The 14,155-nt window shown below is 63.0% G+C and overlaps 1 protein-coding gene across 2 annotated transcripts; it reads left to right on the plus strand.

The window, feature by feature from the left end:
* Positions 1–802: 802 nt before the first annotated feature.
* Positions 803–10,614, plus strand: ANO8 (anoctamin 8). Of its 2 annotated transcripts, XM_065700026.1 has the most exons (17): positions 803–1,217; positions 3,704–3,814; positions 3,925–4,057; positions 4,146–4,284; positions 4,854–4,950; positions 5,125–5,241; positions 5,320–5,447; positions 5,683–5,844; positions 6,193–6,345; positions 6,425–6,551; positions 6,651–6,706; positions 6,948–7,022; positions 7,715–8,386; positions 8,473–8,664; positions 8,744–8,875; positions 9,061–9,171; positions 9,259–10,614. In XM_065700026.1, the coding sequence occupies exons 1-17, from the start codon at positions 1,118–1,120 to the stop codon at positions 9,937–9,939; spliced, it is 3,186 nt and encodes a 1,061-aa protein (XP_065556098.1). In that variant the 5' UTR covers positions 803–1,117; the 3' UTR covers positions 9,940–10,614. The 2 variants fall into 2 exon arrangements, with proteins under 2 accessions (XP_065556098.1, XP_065514811.1); XM_065658739.1 differs by lacking the exon at positions 6,948–7,022.
* The last annotated feature ends 3,541 nt before the right edge of the window (positions 10,615–14,155 follow it).

The raw sequence follows: 14,155 nt of genomic DNA on the forward strand, positions 1-14,155 counted from the left end.
CCAAGAACACACCCCCCCCCCGGGGTGCAGAAACTTTTCCTTGGGCCACCCATCACCCCCCCCCCCCACCCCCCAGCTCTTAGTGCCTCAGCCCCCTCCTCACCCAACCTCACAGGGGTCCCGGGGGGCTCTTGTGGGGGCTCAGGACCCACCGAAAGGGGATGGTGTCACCCAGTTCCCAGCTAAGACAGGGCCAATGGCCAGGCCTGGCCTGGGAGAGGTGCCAGCCTGTGTCCCCCACCCCGCCAGATGCCGGCGGAGGGGACAGCTCCTTGTGGCACCGCTCCTCAGAGCTGGCACCCAGCCCCTGCCCCGGAATAGCAGCGGCTGTGCGGAGCGAAGTGGGGAGACCAGCGGGACCTGGCACGGGGGTACCCGCTCCCCAGTGCCCACCCTGCCAGGGGCTCAAAGGGGGGGCTGCGCTGACCCCCCAGGACCAGCCGGGTGGAGGGGCCCCTCCCCAGAGTGAGGGGTCCGGGCTGGGGAAGGGAGGGGGCACGCAGGGGGGGCCTCCCGAAATATCAGCGTGCGGCCCTGCTCGGGTTACAGCCCCCCCTCCGGTTACCGCTCCCCCCCCCCCCCCCCCCCCCGCTCTCCCTGATCGCTCCAGGGAACAGCCTGACCCAAGGGAATGGGAGCCGGGGGAGGGGGGGGGCGCAGGCGGGGTAACGGGGGGTGGGGATGCAGAGGGCAGATCGGGGGGGATGATGGGGATGGGGGGCAGTCCCGGGGTGGGGAAACGGGGATGTGGGGCACTGGGGGGGCGGGGGAATAACGGGGACGTGTGTCAGTCCCGGGGGTATGCGAGGACACGCGGCTCCGGGGGGATGCTCCGTACCCCTGGGGGTGTCGCCGCCGCCCCAGTCCCGCAGAACCACCCCACGGGGCGCGGCCGGACACGCGTGGCCGGTACGACCGGCGCTGGGGAGCCAGCGGCCAACCAGACAATTAAAGGGGCCGGGAACGCAGCGCTCCGCTCCGCCGCCTTTGTCCCTCCTCCCGCCCGGCCCCGGTGGCGGCGGCGGCGGCAGCGGCTCGGGTGGCACCGGCGGCACCGGCCCCGAGCCCGGAGCCGCGGCGGCCCCATGCGCCGGCCCCCGCCGCCGAGCCCCGCACCATGCCCGAGCCGCCGGTGGCAGCGCAGGACGGAGACCGGCCCCGGCGGGCCCCGGCCGGGGAGGAGCGAACGGAACCGGCGGCCCCAACCGGCGTCCTGGGTAAGGTGGCACCGGGAGGGAGCGGCGGCCGGGGCCGTGGCTGCGGCTGCGAGGTGGGGAGCGGGGGGGGGCAGCTCCCTGCGGCTCGATGCGGATGTCGCCGGGGCTCGGCCGGGATGCGGCTCCCCGGGGATGGGACGGGCCGAGCCCCCGGTGCGGCTCTGAGCAACCCTCCGGGAGGGCTCCGGGGAGCCCGAGGCGGTCCGTGGTCCTGCGGGGGTCGGGGCTGTGTGTGACTCCCCCCGCACTGGCCCGTGCCCTCTCGGGACGAGTTCCACGCACAGGTCGGTGTCCCCAGTCAGCTGCCCATCACCGGGTCCATGCACATCCCGTGTCACACCGAGGCCATACAGTCCCCCCGGGAAGGCCGGTTTGACCCCCCCAGGACAGGCCTTTGCCCCCCCCCAACCAGCTCCGTGCCCTCCGGGACAAATCTGGGCAGTGAGTCCAGGATGAGGGCTTGGTTTTGGGGTGCCTAAGCTGGGGTTGGGATGTCCCCCCAGTATGGCACCAGGGGTAGGTGATACCCGCATGGCCAGGTTGGGGTCTCCATGGCCAGGCAGTGCAGGCAGGGCCTGCTGCCCACCGCGCTACCAAGCGGGGCTCCTGCCTGCGGGGGGGTGACCCACTTCGTGTGCCCCCCGGGACGCGGCATCACTGTTCCCCCCCCCCAAAACACCTTCCCCGGTGGCCGCGGGCTCCGCTCGGTGGTGGGGCAGCGTCATTCCCAGCCCGCTGCAGCTCCTGTGACCTTATCCCGGAGAGTCAAGGTGAGCAGCAGGGCCCTGGTGGACGTGGGGGGGACAACAGGTCTTGGGGGTGCGCTGGGATGCTGCAGGCCAGCAGTGAGCCCCTTGTGCCAGTCCGGTTGCCAGGGGGTGGCTGGGGGCCAATGGAGTGAGGAGGACCCCAGGGCTCAGCCCCAGTGGGGTTGGGGTGCAGGCGTGATGCTGGGGACCCCTCTGCAGTTCATCCACATCTTTTGCCATGACCTTGGCCAGGAAAATCCCTCCTGTCCCCCCCCCAGCATCGCCCCCATTTGCAGCTGGTGCACACACGTGTGCAGCTCCTCCGCTGCCCTGCCCATGCCGGGGCCTACATAACCCAGAGTGGGTGAATTCAGCACTGCTGAGAGGCCTGGTGAGTGCAGGCAGCCATTGCCACCAGCACTGCACACCTGCCCTGCACCCCAGTACTCCAGCACCCCAGTACCCCAGCACCCCAGCACCTCAGCACCCCTGTCCCTGGCACACTGGTACCCCAGTACCCCATCCCTGGCACACTGGTACCCCGGTACCCCAGCACCCTGTCCCTCACACACTGGTACCCCAGCACCCTGTCACCCCGTCACCCCATCACCCCAGCAGCAAGGTGCAGGACATGCCCCTGGGAGCAGGATTGGCCCCACTCTGGGGGTGGCTTCCCACCAGCCTGGCACCGTCTCCAGCTTCACCCACGGTGCCAGGACAAGAGAGACCTTTGAGAGCCTGGCGCCGCAGCCCCCTCTTGACGGTGGCTGGTGATGAGTTTGCCAGGTCTCAGCCCTGGTGTCCGGCAGCGTCCGGAGCCCGGGTGCATCCTCAGGGATGAGCTGCAGGAGCAGGTCTGGCTGTTCCTGTTTCTCAGGGCTGGCAGGTCCTGGTGTGAGCAGTGTTTCCGGAGCCCCGGGACCTTCCCAGCCCCGGGGCAGCTGGAGAGGCCCAGTCCTGGCTCTGCCACCCTGGCTTAGGAGGGGAAACTGAGGCCGGGAGGTGGCCGGGCTCACAGCCAGCACGGGGCAGGGGAAAATGGGGTCCCACAGGGCTCCCCAGCGCCACCAGGGAGCCCCATCCTGCTCTCCCTGCCTGTTTTGGATGCGTCCAGTCCCCGTCCATCCCAGGAGGTGAAATGGGGACACTGGGCACGGGGACAGCTTGTCCCCACACTGCGCACACCCCGCGGCACGGAGAGGGGCCGTGTCCCTGCGCCGGCACCCGATAGGGGGGGACAAGGGGACCCTGGGGACTGTCCCCATCCCATCTCTCTGCGGTGATGCGGGGCCTCCCCGGGTTTCCATGGAGACCGGCTGCTTTTCCGCTCTCCCCGTTTTTCCTGCCTTTTCCCATCTCCTGGAGCCAGATCTCGGCCCCTCCGAGGGGCTGCGGGAGGAGGTGAGCGGTGGGGAGGGGGGGGTGGCAGGGGGGCACCCCATGGCCAGCAGCACCCATGGGTGCCTGGACACGCTCCCGGCTCCTCCCCGGCAGCTGTCGGGGGCCTTTTTGGGCGTTGGGAGCTGCCGGAGGAGAAACCTGAGCCAGGGCCAGCGTCACCAGGAGCGGGACCGTGACCTCTGCCATGGGCGCTGCTGGGGACAGACACACACGGGGTGTCCCTGCACTCACCCCATGTGCCGGCCGCTGAGTTGAGTGCTTTGGGGTGCGGCTCCCGGGGGCCGGGGGGAGCCCCAGTGGCTGCTCACCCCCTCCCTCCTTCCCTCCCTCCCGCAGATAAGCTCTTCGGGAAGCGGCTGCTCCAGGCCGGGCGCTACATCATGACCCACAAGGCCTGGATGAAGACGGTGCCCACGGAGAACTGCGACGTGCTCATGACCTTCCCGGGTAGGGAGATGCCGGAGCCACCGTGGGTGGTGGCACAGCAGGAATGGGGAGGGAATGGCCAGGATGGGCTGTGCTGGGAGATGTGGCCCGTGCTGACCAGCACCGTGCAGACACCACCGATGACCACACGCTGCTCTGGCTCCTCAACCACATCCGCCTCGGCATCCCCGAGCTCATCGTGCAGGTCCGGCACCACAAGCACACCCGTGTGTACGCTTTCTTCGTCACCGCCACCTACGAGAGGTGGGGTCCTGGCTGTGTCCCCAGCCCCTGCCATGGTCCCCGGGGTGTCCCCCCCCCATGCTCCCAGCTCTGTCCCCTCCTCCTGCAGTTTGCTGCGTGGGGCCGATGAGATCGGGCTGCGGAAGCTGGTGAAAACGGAGTTCGGAGGCGGAATGCGGAGCTTCTCCTGTGAGGAGGATTACATCTATGAGAACATCGAGAATGAGCTTTACTTCTTCACCTCTCAGGTGGGCTGAGAGGGATGAGGGACATGGGGCAGGGAGGCGGGGACGTAGATGTGGGGATGCAGGGATACAAAGATATGGGGAACAGGGAGGTGGGGATGCAGGGATGCAGGAATGTGGGGACGCAGGTATGTAGGCGTGTGGGGATGCAGGGGTGCAGAGATGTAGGCATGTGGGATACAGGGAAGTGGGATACAGGGATGTGGGGGTGCAGGGATGCTGGCATGTGGGGATATGGGATGCAGGGGTACACGGATGAGTGGATGCTGAGATGCAGGCACGTAGGGATGTGGGAATGCGGGATGCAGGGATGTGGGGATGCAGGCATGTGGGGATGCAGGGATGTGCAGATGCAGGGTTGTGGGCATGTGGGGATGCAGGGCAGGGATGCAGGGATGTGGGCAGGGAAGGCAGGTACTCTTGCCCTCCCCAGGTGAAGCAGGGGATCAGGGACTGATCCAGCCACCCCCCAAACTGGGGATGAGGCGGGTCCGGGGCTGGGGACACACGTGTGGCAACAGAGGGATTGGTGGGAGCGTGTCCTGGGGCTAAACCCCGCTGCGGTGCTGCAGGAACGGCAAAACATCATCAGGTACTGGCTGGAGAACCTGCGCGCCAAGCAGGGCGAGTCGCTGCACAACATCCACTTCCTCGAGGGGCAGCCCATCAGTGAGTACGGAACTGCCCAGCGTGCTCCCGTCACCGCGTGTCCCCATCCCCACGCGGGTCACTCCAAACCTCCCCATTGTTCTTCCACACTGGGGCCATGCGGGGACATGCGCGGGGGGGGGTCTGGTCTGTGTACCCCCCGTGCCATCCCTTACGCTGTGCCCTGCGGCGCAGTCCCGGAGCTGGCGGCCCGCGGCGTCATCCAGCAGGTCTTCCCATTGCACGAGCAGAAGATCCTCAAGCGGCTCATGAAGAACTGGGTGCAGGCGGTGTGCGAGGCCCAACCGCTCGGTATGGGGATGAGGGGGTGGTGTGGGGACAATGGGGGGGTCCCAGCTCTGCTCATTGTCCCCCTCATGGCTCCCACAGATGAGATCTGCGACTACTTTGGGGTGAAAATCGCCATGTACTTCGCTTGGTTGGGCTTCTACACCTCGGCCATGGTGTACCCCGCGGTGTTCGGGTCCATCCTCTACACCTTCACTGAGAACGACCAGGTGAGAGGCGTCAGGAAATGGGGTGAATTCCTGTTTCTGGGGGTCAGAGGGGCTGTTTTCCACCTTTCCATCCCTCCTTGCTCCAGCCTTTCCCTATGATCCTTTAACGCTGTAATTCCCAAGCCCACGGTGATGGGGCTGCAGCAGCACCACGTGGCTCCCCGGAGCTGGGGGCAGGGGATGCTGGGGACAGGAGGGGCAGGCCCCGGTGCAGTGGGTGCTGTGGCTCCTGCAGACCAGCCAGGACATCTGCTGCGTGGTCTTTGCCATCTTCAACGTCATCTGGGCCACGCTCTTCCTCGAGGAGTGGAAGCGCCGCAGCGCCGAGTTCGCCTACAAATGGGGCACCTTGGACACCCCGGCCGAGTCCATCGAGGAGCCGCGGCCACAGTTCAGGGTGAGCCCTGGCTGTGAGGGGGGATCCCCATGGCTGGGGGGTTCCTATGGCTGGGGACGGGTTTCCTATGGGTAGGGGGTTCCTATGGCTGGGGAGGGGTTTCCTATGGGTAGGGGGTTCCTATGGCTGGGGAGGGGTTTCCTATGGATAGGGGGTTCCTATGGCCGGGTATTCCTGTGGCTGGGGGGGAATTTCCTATGGCTGGGAGCATCCCCAGGGTTTGGGTCTGGCTGAGTCCCCCCTGACCACAATGAACCCCTCAGGGAGGTCTGTGCTGGGGTCACAGAGGGCTCCTTTGGGGTGCCCACTGTGGGGAGGGTGACAAGCTCCTGTCCCCCCCTTCATTAGGGCATTAAGAGGATCAGCCCTGTGACCAGCGCGGAGGAGTTTTACTACCCGCCATGGAAGCGCCTCCTATTCCAGTGCCTGGTCAGCCTCCCTGTCTGCCTCACCTGCCTCTCCCTCGTCTTCCTCCTCATGCTGGGCTGCTTCCAGCTCCAGGCGAGTTTCATCCCACCATTCCAGGCTGGCAGCACCCCTCGACTCTGAGCCTCACCCATCCCCATCCCCATCCCTGCAGGAGTTCGTGCTAAGCATCCAAGAGCTGCCCCGCATCATCCGATTCCTCCCCAAGATCCTCCTGGCCATCATCGTCACCACCTGCGATGAGATCTACAAGAAGATTGCTTACTGGCTGAATGACATGGGTGTGCTGGGGACAGCACCCAGGGGTGCTGTGGACAAGGCTGGTTGCTGGGACCCCCACCCCTGAGCCCCCATCCTGAACCCCTTCCTCTGCTTTGCAGAGAATTATCGCCTGCAGAGTGCCTACGAGAAGCATCTCATCATCAAAATCGTCCTGGTGAGGGAGGATGGAGGGGACCGGGGGGGGATGGAGAGGGGATGGAGGGGACCAGGGGGTGATGGAGAGTGGATGGAGGGGACCGGGGGGGATGGAGAGGGGATGGAGGGGGACAGAGAGGGATGGAGGGGACCAGAGGGGGTTGGAGGGGACCGGAAGGGGATGGAGTGGACCAGAGGGGGTTGGATGGGACCAGCGGGTCCCGGTGCCCCCCCGTGCTCACCGCCCTCATCTCCCACAGTTTCAGTTTGTAAATTCATACCTGAGTCTTTTCTACATCGGTTTCTACCTCAAAGACATGGAGCGGCTGAAGGAGGTGAGGAGGGGCCGCGCCTGGGGGCAGCGGCGCCGCCCGGAGCCCCCCCCGGCACCGTCCGGACCGACGTCCTCGACCCACCCGTGTCACCGTGTCCCCCCCTCCCGGGGGGGCTGTCCCCGCGCGCCCCCGCCGCGGTCCCTGGCTGCTGCTGTGCAGGGTCCCAGCTCCCGCTCCCGCTCACGGTGTCTCTCTGTCTCTGTCTCTGTCTCTGTCTCTGTCTGTCTCTTCTGTGCCTTCCACAGCTCCTGCTCATCTTCTCTCTGTCCCAAAGCCTCGTGCGTCAGCTCAAAGAGGCTCTCTTCCCCTTCATCCTCCTCCACCTCCACCTCTCTCTCATCTTCTTTAAGGGCCTCCTGGGCTTTTGCTGGAGACTGGGAATATCCAAAGTAGGAGCGGGGCTGGGGTGGGGGGCGCGGCGGGCATCCCCTTGCACTTCACCTTGGGACCCCCACACTGCCCTTTGGGAGGGATTCGGGCTCTGCTCCTGTCAGTGGCACAAGCTGAGGTCCCACCATCACTTGTCACTGACGGGGCGGGGGGGTGTGTGTCACAGGAGGGGGGAACGGGGCTGGGGCGATGCCACAGGGACACTGCGCACAAGGCGATGGGGATGCAGCGACACCGCACCCGCTGTCCTGTCCCAAGGGGGGGGTGACGGCGTGTCCCTGTGTCCCGGTGTCCCCGTGCAGATGCTGGCCACGCTGCTCATCACCCGGCAGTTCCTGCAGAACGTCAGGGAGGTCTCACAGCCCCACTTGTACCGGCGCCTGCGCCGGGGGGACCTCAACCTCCGCAGCCTCCGCCAGCTCGCCCAGGCCCTGCTGTGCCTGCTCGTCCCCCGCCGCCACCCCCCGGCCCCTTCCGACGGGTCCCGGGGCGAGAAGAAGTGTCTGAACGGCGGCTGCGGGGTGCCGGAGGAGGAGGAGGAGGAGGAGGAGCGCCGGGAGTCGGACTCGGAGGAGGAGAGCGCCCTGGACTGTGGGCTCAAGCTCAAGAAGGTGAGCTTCATTGAGAAAGCGGAGCGGCGCGGCCCCGAGCCCGGCGGCCCCGAGGATGAGAGCTTCCTGGAGGAGGGCAGCCCCACCATGGTGGAGAAGGGCATGGACCCCGCGTCTGTGTTCGAGCTGTGCGAGGATGAGGATGAGGCCGAAGGGGCTCCTGGCAGCCCGGTCAAGGCAATGGAGCCCACAGTGGTCCCGCGGGCGGGGCGCAGGAGGAGGGTGGCGGAGAGCCGGGAGGAAGAGGAGGGTGAGGAGGAAGGAACGAAGCGCAACCGTGCATCGTGGATCGACCCGCCAGAGGAGGACTACTCCACACAGCTGACACAGGCAGAGGTGGAAAGCTGCATGAAGAAGTATGAGGTGAGCAGGGACATGGAGCTGGTGGGATGCGGCGTTCACCCCCCTATCCCCATTGCAACACCTTTCCTCCTCCTCGTCCTCCCTAGGACACGTTCCAGGACTACCAGGAGATGTTCATCCAGTTCGGGTACGTGGTGCTCTTCTCCTCTGCCTTCCCCCTGGCTGCCATGTGCGCGCTGGTGAACAACATCATTGAGATCCGGAGCGATGCCTTCAAGCTGTGCACGGGGCTTCAGCGCCCCTTCGGCCAACGCGTCGAGAGCATCGGGCAGTGGCAGGTGGGGTTTGGGGTGATGGAGACCCGGGGGGGTCTCACCTCCCTTGGGGGGCTCATTCCTGGCACCGTGGCTCTTGCAGAAGGTGATGGAGGCCATGGGCGTCTTGGCCATCGTGGTCAACTGCTACCTGATTGCCCAGTGTGGGCAGCTCCAGCGCCTCTTCCCCTGGCTCAGCCCCGAGGGAGCCATCATCTCCGTGGTGGTGCTGGAGGTACGGTGCTCGTGTCCATGGCTGTCATTGTAGGGTCTCCCGGTGCATGAAGAGGTGTTTAACCCCCTAGGCTGCTCTTGTGTGGTCTCTCCAGTCCCCTCATCCCTTTTGGGGTGTGTTTCAGGAGAGGGCAGCAGTGCCGGGGGTGGGAATGCTCATCCAGAACCATGTTGATCCCCCTGCAGCACTTCGCCCTGTTCCTGAAGTACATCATCCAAGTTGCCATCCCCGATATTCCCGCCTGGGTGGCCGAGGAGATGGCCAAGCTGGAATACCAGCGCCGCGAGGCCTTCAAGGTAGGAGCTGCCGGGATGGGGCAGGCCCCTCCTCGGGGCTGAGCACGTCCCCGGGGTGTCCCGATGCTGACGGGGTCCCTGTTGCAGAAGCACGAGCGCCAGGCACAGCACCACTTTCAGCAGCAGCAGCGGCGCAAGCGGGAGGAGGAGGAGCGGCAGCGACATGCTGAGTACCAGGCCCGCAAGGAGCGGGAATCCAGCCGGGATGAGGCCAAGCCTGAGGCCACCGGGCAGGACCCGGCCCATGAGAAGAGCCAGAGCAAAGGGAAAGGCTCTGGGGGCAGCTCGCACGGCGGCTCTGACAAGCCCAAGAGACCCAGCTCCCTCCTGGCCACCAACAACGTGATGAAGCTGAAGCAGATCATCCCTCTGCAGGGCAAGTTCCTCTCCGGGGGGGCTGGGGCTGGCAGCACGGCCACCACCAGGTCCCCCCAGTCCCCTACGGGCAGCGAGAACAAACTCCCCGGCTTCCTCAGCTTCAAGTTCCTGAAGTCCCCCGAGACTAAGCGGGACACAGGGACCGAGAAGGTGCAGTCGCCCACCAAGCCATTCAATCCTGGGAAGCTCTTCAACTTCGGCAAGTCCGAAGGGGCCGGGGGCAATGGCGCCGTGGCCACTGCGTCCCCCCAGCCCCGGCCCGGCCCCTCGATGGACACGGGTGAGCGGCCAGTGCCCAGCAAGTCCCATCTCAATGGGGTGCCGGAAGAAGGGAGCCGTGAGGATCCAGAGAGCCGGGCGGAGGAGGAGAGTGGGGGCTATAAACTCTAACCGGAGCTGTGGGGGAGCAGGGATGAGTGGGAATGAGCGCTCCCTTCTCCAGGCAGCCATTGCCATCGTCACCCTCTCGCCTCCCCTCGCTGTCCCCTGACACCAGGAGCTGGCCCCTCACTCTGCACCGTTCCCCTGTGCCGCATCCCCTTGTGTCCCTCCCGCCCCTCCACTGGGACCCGCTGCATCCTGCACCAGGGACACCCAGAAAAGCGCCGTTGGTGTAAGTGGCATCTGGCCATGGCTTTGGATTCAGAGCATCCCGACAGGTTTCCCTCCTGTGCCCCACCAGAGATGTCCCAGTCTGGCTCTGCGCTGTGAGCCCGGACATGAGCCTGAAGAGACTCACAGGGAGATGCTGTTGGTCCAGCCCGAGGAGACAAGAACTCAGTGCTGCCGGATCCGCCAGCACCAGCTCGCCAGGCTCAGCACCATGTTTCTGATGGCAGAGGGATGAGACCACGGTGGAGAGAGGAGCCCGATTCACCCGTGCCTACAGCTCCTGCCATACAGCCACCGCTCCATCCCGCTCCTGGCAGCCTCCGCGTGGATACCTTCCCAGCACCGGATATTGTCCTGCCCGAAGCCCGGCTGGAAGGGAGGGGGGCAAGCGCCAGCACCCGGATTCGCATGCATGGGCAGCATTTATTGCACTAAACCCCAAACCAACCCCAACGCAAGCGACTCTGCTCTGCTTCGTGTGGCGGCAGAGCCCGGCCGGGTGTGGGCAGCAGCCCCAGCAACTGCAACGCGAGCCGGGACCGGCGCGGCCCTTCCCCGCTCTGCTTTCCCATTTCCTGGAATGATTTCGCAATAAGGCGCTCGCGGGGGTGCTGCCGGAGCCGGGGGGAAGCGCAAGCCCTGGGCAGGGGCAGGGAGGGGGGGGGGGGGTGCAGCTTCGCTTCTGCCGGGGCCGGCTCTGCCGCCGCCGGGTGTACTTCCAGCGCTAACAGCCGCGGTGCTGCTTCGCTTTGGGGGACAGGACCCCAGAGGGGACCCATCCAGCCCCCCACTGCCACCAGCCACCACCCATCTCCAAAGCAAGCAGGGGAGAGGTGGGGTGCTCCGGGGGCTGCCCCATCACTGTGCCTGGTCCAGGCCCGAGTGGCCTCGCGGGGTCAGCGCATCCCCCTCTCCCTAAGGCCTGGGCTGCAGAAAACGTCAGGTTGTTCCCCCCATCCTTGTTTCTCTCTCTACATGTCAGGTATCAGTTGTGTTTGTCTTCAAATCAAGCCATTTTATACAGCAATAAGGGCAGAAGAGGGCAAAGGCTTTATCTGCGCTGTGGATGCTCTCCAGGTCCATGGGCTCCATCTCCCACATTGGCTGGGGCCAGCCCCTGGGAGCGCAGGGGCCACCCCAGCCGTGCCCCTTCCCAGCAGCACAGGATGCAGGAGAGATTCCTGGAGAGCGCAGGGACAAGGGAGCACCGGGACCCTGGGGCGCAGTGAAGCCGGTACCAACACCCCCATGCCCTGGAGAGTTAAAGCACAGCAGGAGGAGAGAGCCCAGCCCGGCTTGGGGCACCAAGTACCCCAATCCACCACCGCCTCCCTCACCTCAGCACCCTGCCTGCAGCACCCTGGGCACTGCAGAGCCCAAAGCTCAGCCCTTGCCTCCTGGTTCTCCATGTCACTGAGTGCTCAGGGCCAGCTCAGCTTTGCCCCCCTTCAAACACACACCGGGCTTAAAGAGAGTTTCTTCAATCCCTTTTCTCTCCTGAGAGGAACAGTCCTGGCTTCATCTCTTCCCATCCTGCTTGCAAAGGGGACGGCAGGGCCCTGCTGCCCCCAGGACCCCCCTGCCCAGGGCATTTTTAACCATTTCTCCCTATAATAAAGTATTTCTACAAGCAGGCGCCGGTCTGGGATCTCCCTCTTTGGGGCAGTCGCTGTGCCAAGGAGGGAGGCGTTTGGGTTGGTTTATTCCTTTCTGTGTTCTATTGTGTTGGGAATTTAACAGAACTGAAGGGGGTTATTTATTTCTTTTTAATTTATTTTGTCATATTTTTGTAAAACCTGCAGAAATGCAATAAAAATCTATTTCAACAAGCCTGAGGCCTTGGGGTCAATTCTTGCCTGCAGCATCGATCTACTGCTGGAGGGGAAGGGGACAGTAGGGATGCTGCAACCCAGCACAGCCTTCTAACACAGGGCAAAGCCCCCAGGCAGTGACACATGAGGAATGACCCAAATTCTCACCCTCTAAATTCTGTCCATTTATTCTAGACAGTTATCAAACATGGAAGAGATGAATATAAAGGTAAACCCAATGGCCCTGATATTAAGCTAATGGTGGGTTCCCACCCTCCTGAGACCCAGCTTCCAGGAAAACCACCTTCTCACAGCCCCATGAGACAGGAGTGCGTGGAAAAGAGGGAAATTTCTGTTGCAAAGCCGGGTTTGGAAGTGCCACAGACGCTGTGTGGCAAAAAGCCAGCCTGGGAGGAACAGACTGGAGGAGTTAAACCAGTTGAAGGTGAGAGAAAGCTCCGAGCTGGGCTGTGCCATGTGGCTGCTTTCACCAAAAATACCCTATGAAGCTCAGTAACAGCACCCTGGACTGATTAATCACAAATGAATCCTTGGAAATGAGCACAACTCCAGCACAGACAAGGCAGTGACACAGCTTTGACCATCCGCTGAGGTCCCAGGCCACTTCTTAAAGGGATTTGTCTTCCCATAGCCCTACATCCCCAAAAGGAACACACCAGACACCTCGTCCTGCTCCCCAGCCCCTCACCCCTTTCCACGCTCACCCCTATCAAAGCAGGCAAGAGGATTTGACCTGTTTGACTTATCTCCTATCATGATCCTGCAGAAAATCAGAGCACTTTGTGTACTGAACAGCAACATTCCAGGGACTGCAGTGCTGCCATGGGAACAGGGACCCATCCCAGGGATGTTTACGGAGCTGGTCGCAAGGTGGCAAAGTCAAATGTTCCTCTGAGTCACTAAATTAAGTTGGCTGTGGCCATGAAGGTGAGGAAATGACAAGCATAAAGAGCACAAATCACCACCATCACTGTGCACAAGGCAGCCATGAGTTGGTTTAGGGGAAGGAGCACGAGAGCAGATGACCTATGGAAAACCCTGTCTGCAACAGCAAGTGCTGGTCCCCAGCATGCCAGCTCCCCTGGTGTCATGTCACCCATGCACCCAACCCCCTGGAGGTGGCCAGACACCTTTTCCTGGATGGAAAAGAAAATCCTGATTGGAAATAGGGTCAAGATCTCCCCAGTGAACACTCCCTTCCAGGTTCACATCAGCAAAACGTGGAATTTCACCACAAAAGTTAAAGCCACGCAGGCTTCTCAAAAGCATCAAGAACTCTCTTCTAATTCCTAGAACCACCCAATTCTAACATCACACACAGAGTTCTTCAGGACTGGGGACACACTGGGACAGTTTTGCCTTTAGAAACAGAATCTCAGTGGTGTCAAAGAGAATTTGAAGGCTGGGGTTCCATTCCCTCACTTCAGTTACATGCATTGTCTTCCCTGCAGACCAGGTTCAGTCTTTTCAGTATCTAGAAAATGGGTTTTTCTTCCCAGCGGTGAAAGAGAGACGAGGTTCTAGCAATCCTTTCTCCCTGGCATTCAACTCCCAAGATGACACACATCTCCTATACAAACCACAACCCAGATGCCTGCAGAGGCGCTTCAGGACAAGCTCCACAAGCCAGTGCTGTGACAGACATTCAGTACAGGTTGGACACAACCACTGGCTCCACACTAAGCTGGGAGCTGGCACAGTCCCTCTGCACAACCTGCTGACTAAGCCCTTCTGGGTGCTTACCAGCAGCAAACACCCCACATGAGCTGCTAGACCAGACATGGGGCTGCTCTCTCTGCTGGAAGGGCACAGGAATTGCAAACCTGCAGCAGAGACGCTGCAGCACTGGCAGCACTGCCTGAAGGTCAGGCAGGGCTTAACCAAGGCGATGATGCAATTCTCCCTCCTGGAGCACATCATCTGTGCTGCTCCCAAAAATACCCTTCACTCTTGTTGAGGTATCTCTAAAGAAAAGGATTTCCCACTCTGGTCCACATCAAATAGAATCCAAACTCCTGATAGTGAGAGCTGAGCTGGAACACCTCTGTTCATGGTCAGCGTGTCACACAGCTCCTCTGCTGCCAGTCCAGTGGCGATAATATAGGAGATCAAACGAGTTTTCTTATTCTAGATAGGCAAGTCGTCTTAAAACAACTTAAAAC

This window comes from Lathamus discolor, chromosome 21 (assembly GCF_037157495.1).
Source record: "Lathamus discolor isolate bLatDis1 chromosome 21, bLatDis1.hap1, whole genome shotgun sequence".
Taxonomy (NCBI): domain Eukaryota; kingdom Metazoa; phylum Chordata; class Aves; order Psittaciformes; family Psittacidae; genus Lathamus; species Lathamus discolor.